The sequence below is a fragment of the Theobroma umbraticum genome, unplaced genomic scaffold, assembly GCF_002168275.2.
Source record: "Theobroma umbraticum cultivar Fairchild unplaced genomic scaffold, ASM216827v3 scaffold_95.0, whole genome shotgun sequence".
Classification (NCBI taxonomy): Eukaryota; Viridiplantae; Streptophyta; class Magnoliopsida; order Malvales; family Malvaceae; genus Theobroma; species Theobroma umbraticum.
Window position 1 is genome coordinate 5909229 of NW_018397257.1, and position 20185 is coordinate 5929413.

The 20185-nt window shown below is 32.2% G+C and overlaps 3 protein-coding genes across 5 annotated transcripts in view; 1 reads left to right on the top strand and 2 right to left on the bottom strand.

The window, feature by feature from the left end:
- Positions 1–287: 287 nt before the first annotated feature.
- CLT1 (CRT (chloroquine-resistance transporter)-like transporter 1) lies at positions 288–8795 on the bottom strand. Of its 2 annotated transcripts, XM_021423374.2 has the most exons (10): positions 8041–8793; positions 5046–5191; positions 4445–4482; positions 3738–3853; positions 2657–2756; positions 2534–2569; positions 2360–2410; positions 2105–2231; positions 1258–1383; positions 291–869 (listed from the first exon to the last, which is right to left on the bottom strand). In XM_021423374.2, the coding sequence occupies exons 1-10, from the start codon at positions 8493–8495 to the stop codon at positions 715–717; spliced, it is 1350 nt and encodes a 449-aa protein (XP_021279049.1). In that variant the 5' UTR covers positions 8496–8793; the 3' UTR covers positions 291–714. The 2 variants fall into 2 exon arrangements, with proteins under 2 accessions (XP_021279050.1, XP_021279049.1); XM_021423375.2 differs by lacking the exons at positions 2360–2410; positions 2534–2569 and having other exon boundaries at positions 288–869; positions 2105–2170; positions 2656–2756; positions 8041–8795.
- Positions 8796–9725: 930 nt separating this feature from the next.
- On the bottom strand, positions 9726–11561 carry LOC110412479 (Pentatricopeptide repeat (PPR) superfamily protein). Its single transcript, XM_021423014.2, has 2 exons — positions 11188–11561; positions 9726–10587 (listed from the first exon to the last, which is right to left on the bottom strand). The coding sequence occupies exons 1-2, from the start codon at positions 11515–11517 to the stop codon at positions 10171–10173; spliced, it is 747 nt and encodes a 248-aa protein (XP_021278689.1). The 5' UTR covers positions 11518–11561; the 3' UTR covers positions 9726–10170.
- A 4397-nt stretch (positions 11562–15958) lies between these two features.
- LOC110411813 (Rho GTPase activation protein (RhoGAP) with PH domain-containing protein) overlaps positions 15959–20185 on the top strand; it is a 25801-nt gene continuing 21574 nt past the window's right edge. The window contains exons 1-3 of one of the 2 annotated variants that reach the window (XM_021422141.2): positions 15959–16489; positions 17777–17813; positions 18481–18557. In XM_021422141.2, coding sequence (XP_021277816.1) covers positions 16436–16489; positions 17777–17813; positions 18481–18557 — 168 coding nt within the window. In that variant the 5' untranslated portion in view covers positions 15959–16435. Of the gene's footprint in view, positions 16490–17766; positions 17814–18480; positions 18558–20185 lie in introns of both variants that reach the window. The other variant, XM_089782855.1, reaches the window with a different exon arrangement.

Here is a 20185-nt window from a genome sequence, read left to right on the forward strand (position 1 = left end):
CAAACTGACTCAATACAATGGCAAGTTCAATCTCAACTTCATTAAAAATTTTGAATTTTGCCCATCATTCTACTTGATTTTCAAATGAAATTCATTTGAGTTAATTAGTTGCTCAAAATAATATAAAAAAAATTTTAAACCTTATTTAGACAAATTATTTAAGCAAGTAATAATAGGCAAGTCAAATTCAAATATTTTCCAATCCTAGTAGTTCGAGAGTAACTTTGAACTCATTTACATCTCCGTGTAAGACCTTTGTCAATGCTAATATTCTATTTATTAATTTTAAATAAATAAATATGTATATTTTTTTTTGGTTCAGTAATTAAGCATAAATAATGATTGTTTATTCTATTTAAAATTGCAAATAGTAATAATGATATCATTTCTCCTTCATTCGGATGACAATGATCCTATCATTCTGTTATTTAAATTAATACACTTGGATTTCCTATTTTTCTCTAATCACTAGAATCCATAATGTCTCTAATCTCTCCCCAACACTTATTTACCCTTTTGCTTCCTCTTTGTCACCTCCACTTGCATACAGAGGGATCATGATGCACACTTGGGAAAGAAGATTAATCATACAAAAGCAACTTTCTCCTTACTCTTTCGGCTGTATTCCTGACACTCGGGGAGTGCCGGACTTGCTCTGGCTATTATGATGATTAATGCCGATCAGCAGTTGATTATAACATTCTAGCTGGAAGGTTATGCCAAGGCACTGGTGGAACCAGATGGTGACCAAGCATAGACTAGCAACCCCAGAACAAGGATGATTGCTCCTGCAACGAAACCAGTTGGAAGCGAGGATGCAACACCAAGATAGGGTAGTGGGAGCGTGAACACATAGACTGAAATAGGCACTGCCATGCAGATTCAATAATAAAATTTCAGTCATACAAACCACCGACAGATTCTTATATAATTTATAAGTGATTGTGGGAGACAAAGGCGCTTATTTAGAGTGGCATACTGGCATTAATGCTTGGCAAATCAGATTTATCAAATTAACTTCTAGCACTTGAGCACTATCAAAATGGTTGGCATGCTACAAGCTTCAGGTTCTAATCTTGCCAAAAGCACCTTTGCAGTACCCACTTGTGCATGCTTAACTTTAAAACCAACATATATATATATATATATAGACGTAGACACGAACACAAACATATAGGTCAAGTGGAGCTTTGACCAAATCCCTGCAACCAAGAAAACGATACTGAAAAGGGATTAGAGAGGAAAACAAAGACATACCTGAAAAAGTAGATGCAAGTGAAGAAACCACAGCAGATGATATCTTTAGGAGATGCAGCAATGATACGTTAAAACCCATGTTGACAATAACAAACAGCAATGGCAGTAGTGGTGCACCATCACATCCTGTAGCCGATGAAATTGCAAAGTAACTAAATCAATCACTTGCGCCATTAAAAACACAATCTAGTCACAGCACAAGGTTATGTGAAAATAGAATGGTTAATCTGAATGGCAAGCCAACTTTATAAGTAACGAACAGAACTACGATATATTCTTTCTTTCTTATGTATGTGTGACAATATCCCCCTTTCCTGATCTTGGGTTTTGTCTCTTTATCAAAGATTTCTAATTAAGAAGTTCATTGGTGCAACAGGCTACCATTACTGGTACTACAAGTCACATTTCTATCATTCTCAAAACCTCTATATTTCCACAGGTGCTACTTTTATGTCAAACAAGACACATTTGTTCCTTACCTTTATAAAGATTTTTTATTCATACTTGGTATTTCTAAAATGTTTTGTCTACAGAATCAATAAAAATTGAATGATTAAATTCTATAAAGCTTCTTCTATCTCAGCCAAGCTCTGAAGATGAGCAACCTTTACCTCTATTTAAGCATGCCCATCAGTCGGGATCCAAGTCCTCCAGTAGTACAATAATCTATTAAAATTTTCTAAAATATGTCTCTATTTCTTACATCATTACGGCACATGCAGTTTATGGACAGATTCATGGCACACTATGCCTTCCCATTTGAAATAAATTTGTTGTCTACACTGCTAAGAATGGAATCTGTAGACCTTTACAACAAATAGTAGATGATAAAACAATTACGGCTTACCACTTGATATGGTACCACTAATGTTCAAGAAGCAAGCTGCACCATCTTTAAGATAGTTTGGAAGCTGACAAAATGGAATGCCCCAAAGTTTCGATAAAAAGGGTAGAAGTAAGCAAATGAACAATGCCTGCACTAAACATGGTACAATCACATCAACATTCAACCAAGACATATAACAAAAAGACCATTAAAAAGCAGACTGTAAAAATAAATTGACACAGAACCAAAAATTGTAATTCAGTACAAGGTACTTACTTGAAATGCAGATCCATAGGAATTTACAACAAATAGATCTACAGAACCACACTGCAAGAAATGCAAGATAACAATCTTTAATACAATGCATGAACTCACAGAAATATTTCTCAGCTTTTTATGTTCAATTTGACCAACAAGATATAGGAAATATTCCAACAGTAAACATCATACTTTTAATCGCTGAGCAGCATTTAAAAAGATTACCTCCTGCAAATGAATAAAATATCAGCTGTTATATGAATGCATTACAATAGAACTTGGGAATAATTAGATTTCAGTAAGAAAGCCAACAACCTTCAGCACAGTATCAGCTGCTTGCAACAAAAAAGAAACTATCATCAATAGACTCCAAAATATGCCAGCTTCCTTCAATGAAAAACCAGTGCCAGATCCACTGCAGAAGAAAACACAGGCAATAAGTCTTATTCTCAATTTCTTGTATAGGAACAATCATTAAGAGCAAACTGGTACATCACACATTACAAGAAGGTAGCGACTGTGTCTCAAATCACCACCATTGCAACAAATAAAAGTATATCTGTATTATCTGAATTTAATCTAAATAATGTCAGCAACCATAATGCAGATTTGTCTTCAAAATTAGTAGATTCACATAGGAAATTACACTAAACCAATATGAATTACTTATCATGCTAAAACAAAAATATTGACAAGTTTAGCCGGCCTTACAAATGGATGAAGTAGTCAACATCGACGCTACCAGGAATATCATCTTAAATACTTCTTTTTCTCACATTTTTAACATAATCAGTTTAATTCTCTTGTCAAATGAATACAACAACACTTTGCCCTCAAACTGATTCAATCCTTCAAGAACACATTTGCCAATCAGTAATGAACAATTCAATTTACAATTAAAAATGAAAAGCCATTCAGACAGCTATAATAATTGGATTACAAGCCCAAACAGAGACCTGCAACTTCCAAGGTTGCTATACAAGAAGACAACTGAGAATGCTCAAATGTCTAAAACTTCATTTCCACTCCTAAAACATTCAGAGCAATAACTTGTCAATTAGTGTTTTTATTTATTCTGCTTTAATCATCTTAAAGGTGCTTCAACGCCTCAAGTTTTATGCCAATCTTTCTCCATGCAGCTATACCAAGAAGACTATGCTACTTTTCGTGAGACTTACTGCAATTAAAATCCACTAAGAAAAGGCAATATGATTCTATCTATTACGTTTTAAAACTCCAAATCAAATTCTCTTGCCTAGAGAATTTGGCTCTCATTCTGTTTCAGGGCCCTCTATAAACCAGGTAATTTGAGGGGACATCTAGAAAGTGAAGCTGCAAGAACAAAATTCATAGATGTATCAATCTAAGATTAGGATTTGAAACAGTTATAAGTTACCTTGCTACAGTTATAATTACACCAACAGCTACAAGAAAGCATCCAACTAGTTGATTTATTCTATATCTCCTCCCAAGAAAAATAATGGACAGGAGAATTTGCCACACAAGAAATGTCTGCAGAAGTCATAGACCAAAGTAACTAATCAGTGCTTATGCATAAAAATGTTTAGTGTCACAAGCTCTAGTGAGCGTGACAACAAATTTCTAAATTGAAATCTGTAACAGGAAAATCATCAGATTATGAGAGACCTAGGTCAACTATTCTTTAGATGAATATGAAATGGAAACACATCTTCTTCCTTCAGCTTTTTTGTTTCTAGCCAATAACTTTGGAGAGGTTCTGAATTATGTGATAGTCTCATCCAGCTACATTCTTTCTAGAATCCTCAAGTAAAAATTTACAGCTTAAAAACCCTTACAAATCTACCCAATAGAAAAAGCAACCAGCAGATTTGTTCTGCTTCTTCACATGTATACATGGTTGTTTTCAAGTTTATTTTAGCTATTATTTCTCTCAAAACCTTCCTAATCACTGTCTTCTTTTCCGGTTCTCCCACAGAGGCAGAGAGGTAATATCGGCCTTCAGTTCAAGACCTTTTGGCTTTAGCAGTTCATAGTTGAAAGCAACATTTTTGGCCCAATGAAGACACTAGTGCTTTAGTAAAATGGGGGTTGCATTCGATGTTGAACATAAATGTTTCTTACCTGAGACAAAATTGGAATAGATGCCCCAGATAGAATTGCTGAACAAAGATTGAGAAAAATACAAATTAGAATTAAAAAAAAGTAGCTAAAAAACTAATAAAACAACGAAAACTCTATTATTTACTCCCAACAGATCATGTTCACTTCAACATGAATTAAGAAGAAAATAAATATAGGGAACTACTTTCACACAGGGTGATACAAGGCTGAAAGCCACCAAGCTAAAGGCATTTCTCAAATATGTGAATTTTCAGTGAAAACTGATGTTTACAAATACAAAAGAGTATATTCTGAGGAAAGTGAAGAGCTACAACCAACAAACAGAAATGTGCAAATAATATTAAGAAATCAGCATGGAGTGTTTAGAATTTTGAAAACTCTAATATCTCACTTCTAACACCTACATTAGTACAGGACTGTACCTTCAAAGATGCTAAAGATCCCAACCAAAAAGAGATCTCATCTCAAAAAGTAACAAAAACAATGGATGCGAAGTCATGTTATAAAGAAAAACATATTCCAATATCACCATAAAAAGATGTCCTAGAAATTTAAGTGTGTGAAGTAGACAACATGCACAGACATTAGAGCACGGGCTAACCTCCAGCTGCCATTCCAGTCGCAGCAGCAAGAGCCTCCAAAAGGCCAACAGCAAGAAATGGAGCTTTTGGCATGGAAAGCATCTCATCTGTAACTATACCGGCATGATATCGGAGATGCAATATGGAAAAGTATACAAGTACATACCTGGAAAACAACAAATCAAGAGTAAGAGAGGTAGGGCTTTTCACATAATTTACTCAATACTTCTTCAAAATTCTAACATAGTTGCATTTACCAGTATCACATTTAAAACTTATAAACTATGTACCAAAAATAATTTAAAACTTATAACCCTTTTAAAAAATTAATAAAATTATACTGTGTATGCATGTGTGTGTAAAATAAATAAATAAATGATCAACATATAACATTTAAAATATATAAAATATTCAAACAATATAAATTCAAATTTGAGTACTAAATATATAGAAATTGATAATATAACAACGTGTATGCATGTGTGTGAAAACGTGTATATAAATGATAAATATGTATCATTTAAAATATATAAAATAGTCTAACAATATAAATTCAAATTTGGGTACTACATATATATGTTTGTGTATAATTCTTGAATGTCAGAATTGACAACTACATTGAGGTTTCGGTACTATAGATATAGATATAAAGACAATGTCTAAAATATTTTAAGATTTTAATATTAAAATATTAGTATGAACAGTGACCATTTTATAAAGATAAACTGAGTCCTACAAAACACTAGTGTATCAAAGTTGTTGAAGTTATTTAATATCATTATTCATTGATATAATTGTTATTGCCCCACATATACTTATAAATTCATTTTAAAATAATCAGAAAAAGTTTTTAATTTAAAAATATGTTTTCTTTTCATTACAAAGTGTGATGCGGATAAACAAAAAAATACTCAGAACTATAATTCAGAAGAAGTTAATAAAAAAGACTATACTCATACGTTAAAAATAAGTGACTAGTTTCAATAAAAGTCTAAATAGTTATTTGAAATTAAGTAGTATAAGGTATAGACACTGTTATATTTGCTCAAAAACAAAATAAACACTGCCATATATATTAAACGCCTAAAAGGAAAAGGCTGATTCAAGACCACAAACCAAAATCAAAGACGAAAGCCACTCTAGGTGGGGCACTGTCTAACATAAAGGTAAAGGTGCCACCTTGTCCCACCACAAGTGTAATAAGTCCAGGTGATGATATCATATCAACCCCTTTTTCAATAAATGGAAATCAATGTGTGGCGCTGCACTACCATCTTTGGTTCCTTCTGTCTTTTGTATCTGACTAATTATACCATCTCTCCCCTATGGATCTCATTCCATTTGAACCCACCACTTGTAAAGGTCAATATGACCAAATTATTTCCTTCTCAAGTATATTTTGTTCTTCTTTTTTTTTTTTGAAATAATTTTCTCTTATCAACTTTCGTATTTAAACGCGATAAGAAGATTAGGAATTAGAAACTTTTGATATTCCACAAAAGATGCTACAAAAAGAATATAAGCTTATTCTAAGATAATATTCTAAATAAATCAAAGATGATCTTATGAAACTCTCATACATAAATCATATTAGTTTCACATGATTAAAGATTTCAAGCTTAGAGAACCAGCTAAAAGTAGTGTAACATTTTCCTTATGCACAAACCAAAGCCATGTGCAAGCAAGGTCAATCATGCAAACCCGTGCCACTCTATAGCTTTACACATAATTTATATTTTAAAGCTAAACTCATCATTGCTCTTTCAAAGAATATTCCCTACTCAAGTTAAGTGGGTATAAAACACAAAATTACAATGATTTCCCCTAAAGTCTTTAAGTCACAATTGATGGTCATGAACTAACATTCTAGATGATTTAATCAGACAATATACTTTGGAAAAAAAATGCGCAAAGCAAAATAGCAAAAGCTCAAACACTTTTCTTTTATCAAAGCAAAAGCTTAGGCTAAGATGATCTAATTAATTATTAACATATACATATATATATTAATTACTAAGATATAACTAATTCAGTAATGACGTTGTTTTTTATATTCAAATATTTCAAGATTTTAACAGACAAAATTGATAGATACCATTCAACACAAAGTAAATTTTTAGTATAACAGTAAAAGAGTTGGCAACTGGCCGAATGGTGTAGTAGTAGTAGTCAAAAAAAAAAAGAAAAAATTGAGAGGATATTTTGTTTGGGGGAAAATAAGACATGGGATATTGAAAAGTTAGATGACTCGGGCACAGTGATTTGGGACCGGCACGCTCCACGAGAGGACAATTAGACTAGGTTAAGACTCCATTATAGTTTTTGGCTGCTTCTTCCTGCGCAAGCAGCCAAGTTTGGCCATAAAATGTTCGTTATTTTCAGGTGAGATTATTCCAGCCGATTTTTGTTTATTAAAGATTCTCTATTCCCATAGGTATCCAAAATAAATAAATGTAAAAACTTTTCATTATAATAACATATTACTGTAAATTTGATTTAAACAGTACTACCAATTGCCATCTGAAAAAAGAAATGCCAAAATATTATATATTTTATACAAGTAAAAAATTATTTAAAATAAATATTTAACTATTTATTGCAAATTAATAAAAACACTTACCATATTTTCTGAAACGGAACCCGTGTTTTGGACAAATTTCCCAAACAGAAAGTTATTTTCAGTAATTGCTCTCAATAGGCAAACTGACAAAGAGGAAAACACAAACCAGAAGAAAAAAAAAACACATGTTTTTCACATGTTCTGTTGTTCAAAAAATTCTTAAGCATCGGGCATCCGCGACATGGCTAGGCCTTTAGAAAAGACGCAATTTTTTGATTAAATTTTTACCACTATTAGCATACCTAATAAACACAACTACGGACGTGGAAGCAGCAAACGAAGCTCTGGCGGAAGTACAACTTAGAAAAGGAAAAGTCTAAAGACACGCGCACGCTAATCCAAAAACGACAATTTAAAAGAAAAGACAAATTAATATTAACAGAGTTTTTGAGTACCCGAATGTGGCGAGCTGAGCCAGAAAGAAGGGGTAATGCTTGAGAGGAACCAAAGCCAGCTTATACAGCACCCGGTTCCCCACTCCTAACACCACCGTTACCCCCGCTGCAACCACCACCTCCACCGCCCGCTTCCTCTCTCTCCTCCCAGTCTCCACCGTCCGATCTCCCACCCTTTGATTCCCCACCGAATACGAGCACGGCGCTGGTCCTGGCCCTGCTCCCGGTCCTGCCTTCTTCGCGCCATCTCCACCTTCCGATCTTCCAACCGGCCCCACCGCCTCCACTCTCCAACACTTTCTCAAACGCAGGACGATTCTAACTGGCCGCTGATTTATGCAGGGCCGAGGAGGGATGAGGGGAATGTTGGATGCCGTTGGTTTTATCTTCGGCGGTTGAACCGGAATGTCCGGTAACGTTTGACCGGCCGTTAAGCGGTGGTAACATGACGTCATGTCGACTGATTCGATTTGAAATAAAGAAATTAAATGTGAAAAAAAGAATGACTATGGAAAAAAAAAATTCTCAAGATAACGAAGGAGACTTAAGAGAGATTAATCAATTTGGCGAACTTTGAAGAGGCGTTTGAGAGAGAGAGAGAGACAGAGAGAGGGAAATGGTGTTATATAAACTATGAAGACTGACATGAAAGCTCATACCGTTGTCAAATCGAAGTTCTCTTCTGCAAGTCTTTTACTATTTACCAGTACTTTAGTATTCTGCCCCTTTATTTTATTACCGTACTAATACTAATACTAATTTGTTTTATGTAAATGAAAACTTAGATCGTCAATAATTAATAAACTATTGATCTGTAAATCTTTATTTTTGTGTTATTTATGCCTACAACAGATTGTTGCGCTGTGCATGATCCACTTGGCATGTGTTTCACTTACTTGTTTTGATTTTTTTTTTTTGACAAATTTGTTTTGCATTTGAGAATCAAAGATTAATTCCTTTTGAAAAAACACAAGAACCAAAGTTTAATTGGATTGTTGAGGTGAATTTAATCACTAATCAACCATGTTTCATATAAAGAACTATTCAACTTAAATAACTAATAATTGGCACAATCAGTTTTGTAGTCACGAGCCATGCTAGCTAGGCCAATCGGCAGGGCTTGCGAGCCCATCACTAGGCAGACCGCCGTCGCGAGCTGTGACGAAATACCACCCAATTTAAGTCAACCCGGGTTGTGCCAACGCTGTGTAGTCCGTTATCGATTATTCGTACACTTCTAGTTTTGGGCTGGGCTTTTCAGAGTAAGTTTAACCATTGAATTAGAATTTTTGCCCTCCTTTCATCCTCCATCTTGTGAATCTTACGCTTCCAAACCATGCCCAGCCTACACAGAAAAGGTATCATAATTTTCTATATTCTTCTCATATCACTAACATATTTAAACTTAAAATTTGAGATAGCCAAAGAAATAACTTTTTATCCACCCTTTTTTGTCCACTGAAGACAATTAAAACAAGTAATGTTCAAGACAAAACTTATGGAAACAAATTTTAACTCTAGTCTCTTTAGGAAGGCTATAAGGGAGGGCAAAAGGGCTGGAGGGTAAACAACAGAAACGCCATGGCATCCGTCCATAGATGTGCATCTCTTAAGAAGGTTGCTCGACAACACCAATGGTAAGGCAAGTGATGTGACCATTCAACTTAATGCAAAACAATCATGAATAAGGCAAAATGTTTGACAGCATTTACTATATCCTAAATGTGTGCATACAGAGTAAGAGCGTATATCATTTTGGGGAAATGATTACCCCCCAGCCAGAGCAGCAAAACAATATAAAGGAACATGATATCCTGCTGCAAATTGAGTATTGACTGTAACACCCATTTCATGACACAATCACAGGGGTAAACTACTAAATGCTGCAACTCGAATTGGTATGGTACATTCAGACTCTAAAACAATTCAGTAAAAAATGCATACAATTTTGGGGAGATAAGATAATTCCTCACAAACAAGGCCTAAGACCTCTCAGCAAGCTTCACAACATCGAAAGATGGAGAGAGAATAGTCAACAATTATCTCTGAACTTTAATCAGCATCGACCCCAAACCCCTTGTATTAGCATTATCCATTGTTAAGCAAAGCCTAGCGAAATGACCGCAAACTCTACTCACTTTCACTCTCCCTTTTCGACTCTTCATCTCCAAACAAGTCTTCAGGTGGGTCGTACACAATCATGTCTGGGAAAAGCTCCAAGAAATCATCTTTGACCTTCTCTCTCAGTTCTGGATAAGGAAGAAGGCCTTTGAGGATTACTCGAAAAGGCAAAGATAAAGGGGGGTCAGGGGATCGTCTCATTTCATCATATATGTCCATCGCCTCTGAGGGTAGTCCACTATCTAAGTATGCTCTGACAAGGTCTCCAAAGGTATGCTGATCAAACAAAACTTCCTCTCTTCTTAAATCTTCCCAAACCTGCCTTGATTCATCCACCTTTCTGTTTCTAGCAAGCATCATTAGCATATCCCTGTAGAAGAACATATCTGGCCGGTACCATATTTCTTTTCGCACCACATCATATAACTGAAAAAAGAAGGGAAAAACTATATCTTAGAAATATAAGATGTAACAGAATAATTCACAAGCATCTATATTAAAGCATACTAATAACCGCCTTTTCCATATAATACGGCTAAAATTTGGATGGAAGCATACCATACTGCAACCATAAACACAATTTTTTTTTATTATGAAATTAAAAATACCAGTAGTCCAGTAGTAAATATAAGCATTATAATCAAATAATTTTAACAAACATCAAATAAACGAGTAAAAAAACCAACATAAATTTGAAAGAAACCCAGACATTGTTCAGAATAAGTTCAGGTTCAGTGTAAAGATTGAATTCACGTCCATTATCTTTCCAGCTGAACTGGAGTTCATAACAATAAACAGTATGAAATCAGGAACCCAAATTTATTTAATACTACTAGTAAGAAATATGGTAAATAGAATTTGATTTTAAATTTCTGTTCTTGCTTATTTGTCTCTAAAACTGGCAAAAATTCATCATGCTTGCAATTATTTCCTCTTAAGCCGCTTTTATCCATTACCCCCCAAACTAAACCTAGAAAAATTGACAACAAAATTTTATGATGCCTCCTTAGAATATTTTAAGCGTACCTTCATGGAGAGAAAAACCTGGTCTTGTCTTTGGAACTCGGCGAGAACAGATACGAGATCGGATTTGAGCAAGCGAGAGATGTTGGAGCGGATGAACCGGTCCAGTCGGACGGGGTTGGACTGGAGACGCTTGAGCTCCTTGGCCGCAATCAAACCCTCTTTGGTCATTTCTTTCTTCCGCCTCCATATCGATAAGCTCGGGCTGGAGGCTGAACCCGGAATGTAGAAGCGAACCAAGGCAAGCCTTTGGTTTTCAGTCAAAGTATCATGTAAAGACAAGCGAATCGTTAGACAAGTTTTGCCGAGAAAGCTGCAAGTTAAACGCCGCATAGAAAGAAGATAGCAAGGTTGAATTCCCCCTAACTTCTTCAACTTCCGAGCTTACTCATTATTTAAGAAAAATAAAGTTTTAACCATTATTTATTTATTTATTTATTTATTAAGTTCAACTTAAATCCAATTTAAAAAAGAGTATTTTCTATTTGAGAAATGTAATAATTTTTTTTATTTTCATTATATTTTGAATTAAAATAAATAATATTGATTTATTTGTTAAGTAAATAATACGAAATAAAAAATAAAAAATGATTGTTTTTGGAAATTTCTCAATGATAGAAATTTCATGAAAATTTTTAATGATATTTTCTCAAAACATATCTTAAAAGGATTAATAACTTAACGTGTTATGTTAAAAAGTTGAGAAAATTCAAAAAATATCATTCTCATATAAAGATTAATTTTTTAAAGAGTCTTAATGATAAAAATAGTATAAAAAATTCTATACCAAATATGAAAAAAATTAAAGTGAATATTTACATAATATTTAAATAATTTTATATATGATTAAAATGATACGTGTATAATATTTTTAAACTCAATTTACTTTTAATAAAAAAATATGTGAAAGAAAATATTAAGAGAAACAAATCGTAATCCCCCAAGTGTAAAATGTCAAGAATCTCATATCACAAATATCCAACCACTTATTAAACATGTATTTTAAGTTAAAAACATGAACATGTGATTTATAAACTTATTAAATCTCTATTTTTATAACTTAAGGTAGCACAAAATTAGTATTAAGTTCAGGTTCGTGATGAGTAGTATCAAAGTAGACTTGGATCTTTATTGATGTGAAATCTCATGAAAGATACAAAGATTGAAATAAACTCGAATTGGTGTAAGAGTCCATCTACTTTACGAGTAAAAGAGCCAGTGCAACAAAAGCGTTACATAATTATGCATGGTAAAATATTATAGATCTCACATTAATAAAAGATGCGAATTACATATTAATTATATTTTTAAATAATTTTTAATTATTATATAAATAATATTTATGATTGTACATAGTATTATTAAATAAGAATTGATATTCAAATTAAGAAATAGACACAATTGCTAGGAATAAAGTCCAATCATATTTCTAAATTTTCATCCTTTCAAAAAAAAATATTTGTAAATTTTTATTTCAAATATTTATCCATAAATATAAATAAGATATATTCAATTTGTAAATAAACATTTTAATTATATTAAATTGCTTTCATTAAAAATTTTAACTCTAATAATATTAAATAATTTATAGATTAATAGTACAAAATTTGGATTCAAATTTTATATTTTAAATATATTTATAATTATATATAAAAAAATAACTAAAAAATATTTACATGCAATACATGTAGATAATGACAAATTTGAATGCATAAACCATGCATTTGTTACCCAAAATGCTAACATAGTGTGACTATTACAAGTTTACACTTTAAAAAATATATTTATTAGAGAGAATAAAACTTTTATGAATAAATTTAAAATTTATCTTATTTCTAATATAAGTGAAATCCGTAACATAACCGTTGAAAAACAATATCGATCATATCAACAACTTCAACCTATATCGAAATAACAAGTTAGCAATAATTTACAATTAAAAGGATAGGACTTTGAGAATAATACGGATATATATTTCCTGTTCAAAGTGTCCAATTTAGTTTGCTTTTCATTTTGTGATAATTGATTACAAAAATGCTGACAGCTTGGGATGGATTCAATGCTATAGTGGCAACCATCTTCAAACTACTCTCCGGTACCATAAATTTAACTACAAGTAAAAGACTATTAGCGGCACCAATATTCATTACAACACCACCAACCCTGGTTTCAATGCTACCATTTTGCAATTAAAACCCTTACAATTGTACCATCTGTATTGATTTTTAAAAATAAATTGGGTTGGTGGTGGCTTACTCCAACTTACAAAACTTGATTTCTTTGATTTAATGGTTATGATGAAACCAACTGTGTGTTTTTACAAATTTATAATTTAATAGGTAATGTTCATCTCAAAGTTACCATTCAATGATAATCATAATTTTCATTGAATTGCTAATGTGATCTGTTGAAGACATTTGAAATATAACACTGCACTATTGTAGGAATTTAATACAAAAAAAAACAATAAAATTATTATTTATATATGAGTTGCGTGATCATTAATAGAGGTATCAATAAGTTGGATAATTAATTAAGATACTATTATATTTACAAATATTATTTCTCATAAATGAATAAAAGTTTAAATTAAAAAAAATCTAACACACATAAATAATATAAATTGTAAATATATTTGATATGTGGCATCCATTACATAAGAAGTGATGTAATTATTTATGAATTATAGATATAAGTTCATTGTGTCATATGAAAAGGCATTATTGTTAGTATATTATCTCTGTATGCCAACAAATAAATTTAATAATATTTAAAGAAAATTCAACTTTTAAAATTCACGTAAATATTAATTTTTAGATCAAAATATTAATAAAATAATTAAAACACGTATTTAATTTATTTGTTTTAAGCTTTCAATTAGGATATATTTAAGCGTGATATATGGATTCTACTAAGAAAATCGAAACTACTCTATTTACTTATTTTTGTTAAAATATTTATTAATTATGTTCACTTTTATCATTTTTTATTATTTTGTACAAGCAAATCAATAATTTGAGCAATAAGTATAATAATAATATTCTTAATTATTATGCTTGTTGTAGTAGAATGTGATACGTAAATAAAGAAATAATACATAAAATAACAAAAATACATTTATTAAAACCAGTAAAATATGATTTAATTATGTTAAAATTTTAATTATTTTACATTTATTTGTACAAATCAACAAAAATTGTATGTATGAAATAAGTAATATAACATATGTATTTATCTTGTCTGTCAAATGAATAAACCAAATAAATATTTATTTATTTACATTTTACTTTACATAGTAATATGTTTTACCATTTTCTTTTTTTTTTGAGAGAAAATAATTTTACTTTCAATTCATACAAAGGAAGCAAATACCTCACATATCACTCCACAGTATAGACATAATTCTTTATTTTATTTTAATCTTTATTATTTTTATAAGATTTAATAATTATCTTATAATTTTATTTTAAGTTCGAAGTATCGTGACTGCACGAAATTTTAACGGAAATTCTCTCGGGAGGTGTACCGAGGTCACCGCTCACCTCGTTTGATAGGTGTGAGTGTGACTGGCAATAACGCGTCCCCAAAAGGCAAGGTCGCCAAACGCATCGATTCCCAATTTTAGCCGAAAGTGACAACAGTACAGAACATCAACTACACCGATCACCGCTTACCGCTTACCGCTCACTTCAGTGAAATACGAGTTAAAAAACCCTCCCACGCACGCCTCTTTTCTTACCCACGTTCTCGCCACACATGCGACCGGTGCCCCAAGCGTGGCCCCCACTACAACTCTTCCTTTCCTCCGATTGTGGTCCGTGACCATTGCGCGTGGTTCTCGTAATTAACTGAAGCTCGTGTTAGTTTTCGTTTTTTAGGCGTTTTTTATTTACCGAGAGACGAGATTGACCGAGGCCGTAACAAATTGTCTTTTGTGCTCATATGCGGTGAAACCGGTTAACGATCTGGATAGGACCAATAAAATTACGCCAAATCAGCATTTAACTCAACTGGGTGGGCTCAGTTAATAGCGCCTGTTTTTGCGAGTTCTCATTTTTGTGGTCCATTAACATAGTTTAGGTGTGCTATAAAATCACAATGACTAAATGCATTTTATTTCTTGAACTACCAATAGAAAATGAGTCTTAAACCTTGCATTTATTAGAAAAGCAAACCCCTCTTCTCAATTTTCGAAAAATAAAAAAATTAATAAATTTGTGTATTCTTTTTTATCGATCAAAAAAATAATTCAAGCTTTTATCTTTGCAAGTATATTGCATGAAATGGTAACATTTAGTAATTTCATTTATTTATTGTTTTGTAATTTTTGAATAAAAGAGAAAGTCTTATTTTAGTAAAATAAAATATTGTACTTGTGACAATTAGTTTTAAATAAAATCAAAATGAAATATCTTATGAAAAACAAATACTAAAAAAGTAATTATTTTGGAAATATCATTAAACAATATTTTGGAAAAGAGACAACATTGATGTATTTTAAATTTATTGCTAAAATTCTTAGTTATATGCATTGATTTATTAGTTTTACATGTCAATTCTTTCTCATATTTCATTTTTTTTTCAACAAATAACTAAATAGCGGATGTCCAAAATTCTAAAGGAAAATTGGAATTCCATTCGCTTGTGCTGACCTGGCTTGCTGTAAGTGGTGAAAGAGTAGAGGTTGGACTGCAACTGACTGTAGACGACCTTAGCTCTTCTTCATTCACCGTTTCATTTTCTCTCTCCAAAACCAGTGAAGTAGGTGAAACGCAAGGACTCTCTTCTCCTTTTCGGTCTCTCTTTCTCTCTGATTTCCATATTACTACGACAACCACTATTGCTTTCTACCTAATCCAAATAAATAACATTAAAAAAATTTTATATTATATATAAATTAGGAAAAATTTAGAACAGAAGGGAAAATGAGAGGAAAAATATTAGTAGTATTTGGGTAAATAAATTAAGTACATTTATAGAGAGAGTGTAGTAGTTCTGGTTGGTGATTGTTCTTTATTGTCTCTATCAATCTTTCTTCAGAAAAAAAAAAGAAGAAAAACCCTAAGCTTAAAGATTCACTTTTTATTTGCTCTAAGCTTTTAGATCTTGCCTCGATTCGAGTTAACTCGCCGATCTGCTGTGTCGACTCAATGTCGAACGCTGTGCATCCGCTGAGAGGTTGAAATGCTAAGGAATGCGTTTTTCTTTTCTTTTTTTGATTGATTGATAATTTCAATGATAATCTACGAAAATGTCGGCTTCGTTAGCGGCATTCGAGCGGCCCAGAGGGGGAGCCTCAAATACGGTAACATCTATTTAATTTATTTTTCCTTTTATTTTAGTTTTTGTTTTCTGCTTGGTTCCTGAGAAAATGGAATGTGAATAAAAAGAAAGTTTTTGGATCTTTATATAGCTTGGTGTTTGGATTTGTTGCATGATGTTACAGATAATGAACCTTTGATTAAGGCATTTTTATTACTATTGTTGGTAGAAGTTAAAATTTTTGAGATTTTTAAATTAAACTTCTGCTTTTTTAGTAATATTATTATCAATCAATTTGAAAGAAAGAAAGGCGTTTAAGAGAACTCAAATAGCAAAAATTTTGAAAACATGAAAATAACATAGAGATGATAATTTTTTGGGATCAAATGAGGCATTGTGATTGGTGTTATTGGGAATTTTAATGCTAAAGAATTGAATTTGAGATTTTACAGTTTAAGCCTAATTTGTGCTTGTTTCAATTCTAAACTTTTACTTTAGGTTAAGAATTTCGTACCCTTACAAAAAAGCATATCAGCATGCATGGGGCCATAAAAAATTTATCTTAAACGAGTGATAATTGAAGTATCAATAAAATGGCCTACGTACGTGTTGCTTTTTCTTTTCCTCCCTTTCACTTCGAGAGTTTGGACAAATTGTGCGAAATCAACTTTTAATTGTGTTATAATAAGAAAGTTATAATTTCAATTCAGCATATGTTTTAGTGACTTAAAAGTGTTGCTTCATGATGAAATGGAAAATCTTGTGCTACCAAGATAGGCAGATTATATAAAGAAAGCAAAAGAAGAAGAAAAGAAACATGATGTGTGGAAGAATCTAGGAAATTCAATTGACACCTTTTTGAAATCTATGAATGTACTCCTTATTTCATTCCCATTGTGCTGGAGATCTCAGTGTCCTGTGGATGTTGAACACCTCAATTTATGTTCAAAGATCTGATATAGTTTCATAGCTGCTTGGTTTAACTTTATGAATTTATATGCTATGGTCACATTTTAATGTCAACTGGTGAACCCATGCATTGCCACATTTGTAATTCCCGAGAAAAACACCTTGTACATTATGTAAATAATTATTGCTTTAATCATTCAGTGATTTGACTTGCATAACCTTTTTAGTTTTTGAAATATTTGTATAGCATTAGCTGACAGTATAATGTTAAAATTTTTTGGTTTTAGTGGTAATTCCAATGATGCATATGCTGTATATGCTCCGTAGAATTGATTAGAAGGTCTATTTGCAAGAGTATAATTAGTTTTACGCTAGGTAGTTGGTGCTTGTTCATGGCTTCTGACATATGACTAATTCACAGGTTTTCAAGAGTGGCCCTCTTTTCATATCCTCAAAAGGTTCGTAAAGTTTTTGATTACTGTTTGCTTTCTTCGCCACTTTCAAATTCTCGTACTTTTCTTGGATATAACTTGCCTTAACAGTTTTACTATCTAGTCATGGCCTGTATGTGTATAAATAGTGCTATATCTATTTATTTCATTAGTAAAAAATTAATTTTCTTTGTTTGTAATGATAAGGAAAAAGCAATTTATTTATTTGGCATGGCTTTATGTGTATAAATTGCCTCAACAGTTTCTGTGTGCATGTGTGCGTATCTATATATATATCTGTAAATGTGTTCTTTGTGTCTGTGTGTGTATGTTTGTACATACGTATGAGTTTATGTACACATGTAAGTTTGTTTGTCTTCTTGGTAAACCATGTTTAAGTATTTATTCTTCTTTATTGATGGTTTCAGTATTAATGTTGCACAATGCGTTCTTGAAGTGAGGAATCATGTTTATGCCATCAGTTATTAGCTCCAAATTCTTGGAGAACATGCATCTTTTGTTTTAATATTTGTTGAATTAAGAGCAGAATTGAGATCTATACTATTTCTTTTTTCCCATATACCTTTTATCATCTCTCATGTGTGGGACCTAGTCATAGCATATGTTTTAAATACTCTTCTGATTAAATTATCACTGTAGCTTATCCAAAATTTTTTCATCTGAACTTCTGCAGGCATCGGTTGGAAGTCTTGGAAGAAGAGGTGGTTTATCCTCACACGGACTTCCTTGGTGTTCTTCAAAAATGATCCTGTTAGTACTTATCATCTTTTCCATTATTGGAATAATAATATGGCTTTTTTTTTTTTTCAAATTTCCTGTTCTACTGATTTTTAACTTTAATGTGTTGCCAAAGACATGCTAGCATTAGTGATCTGTTGTCTAATTTTTTAATTTGATAGTTATGTGATGTTTGTTGACTTTATTAAACAGGAATTGAGGAAAATGGTTGTGAACTTTGCATTTTAAAAATAACATTCTTCTGTTGTATTATAGTCAACTTATTAGCTGTTTTTTCCTCACTTTTTTTATACTGTTATGTACATACCATGCCTTTTCAAAGCTTTAGCTGTTGGAATGGTATAATAGTATATTCTAAATCATTTAGAATTATTGTTAGATAGATTAGGATAGTGATTGATTGTATGCAACAAAATACTTCACAGTCATCACCAGGAATTTTGGGAGAGTGGTTATGGACCATTGTATCATCAATATGTGACTAAATGTAGATTTTCTCATTTCTTGATGTGCTATGCTGTAGAAGTGCCTTTGGAATTTTTTGGCTATTAGGATGATTTGATGGTACATTTTAAAACATTCAATATTGATATCGGTGGATTAGAATAATAGCAATTGAATACCATGCATACTCATATGCTTATGTTCAGTTGTAAAGTATGCACAACCAACATGTTGGGACTGTTGATACTTAAATGATGGTAAACCATTAGTAGAATCTGAATCTTGCTCTATGTATGTGAAGTTATGTTGTTGGAAAAATCTGTAAGAATTAAGGCTTTGTGTCTTTATTGCCTTGAAGGAAACAACATGAGGAGAAATTCTTTATTTGATAATACAAGTATAAAGCCAATTAGTAATTATTGACATTTGGATCAGATCTTTACTTTCAACTTTACCTTTTGCAAATAATACTGATTTGCTTGGAATCATAAGCATCCAATTTGTTAGAGGGATCTGAAGAATTTATGCTGAAGTGAATTCCTTGGATAAAAAATGAGAAAAAATGCAGATTTCAGTTCGTAAAAGCCACATATAAGATTTTAACTCTGATATGAGAAGGATCAGCATTTATATTGCTATTTCATATCAAACTTTCAGTAATACAGGGTACTCTCACTTGCAAGCTGTGAACTTGTTGAGAATAGTATATCATAAGAGTAATCCGTGCAAATCAATCAGGTATGATATGGAAGTATTTGGATGGCCGTCTTAGATATAATGAATGCTCATTGTATCAGATCTTTATTTGTTGAAGATATATATAGTGCTTATATCTTGTTCATGTATTTGTGCTTCACTGGACATCACCTATGTGATTGGTAGCTAAATTTCGAAGCATTTAAGTATGATATGTGTTGATCACCTGGATCCTAGAATTTAAGGGATTACCGTCAATCTGACGGTCTTCTTGAACTTCTTAAAGGTCTTTGACTTAGGATTGCAGGGATCTTTCTGCATCATTCCCTTATTATGATATTATATGAGCTGAACTCCTTTGTGACATTTCCTTTCAAGTTGGGATTGATGGTGGTTGTGGAGAGTCAAATCCAGTGTTAACAGGCTGAGGTGCTCTGCATAGTTCTAACTTATATGGTGTGTCATTGGCAACTCAAATTTGGGAGTACAACTGATCAATG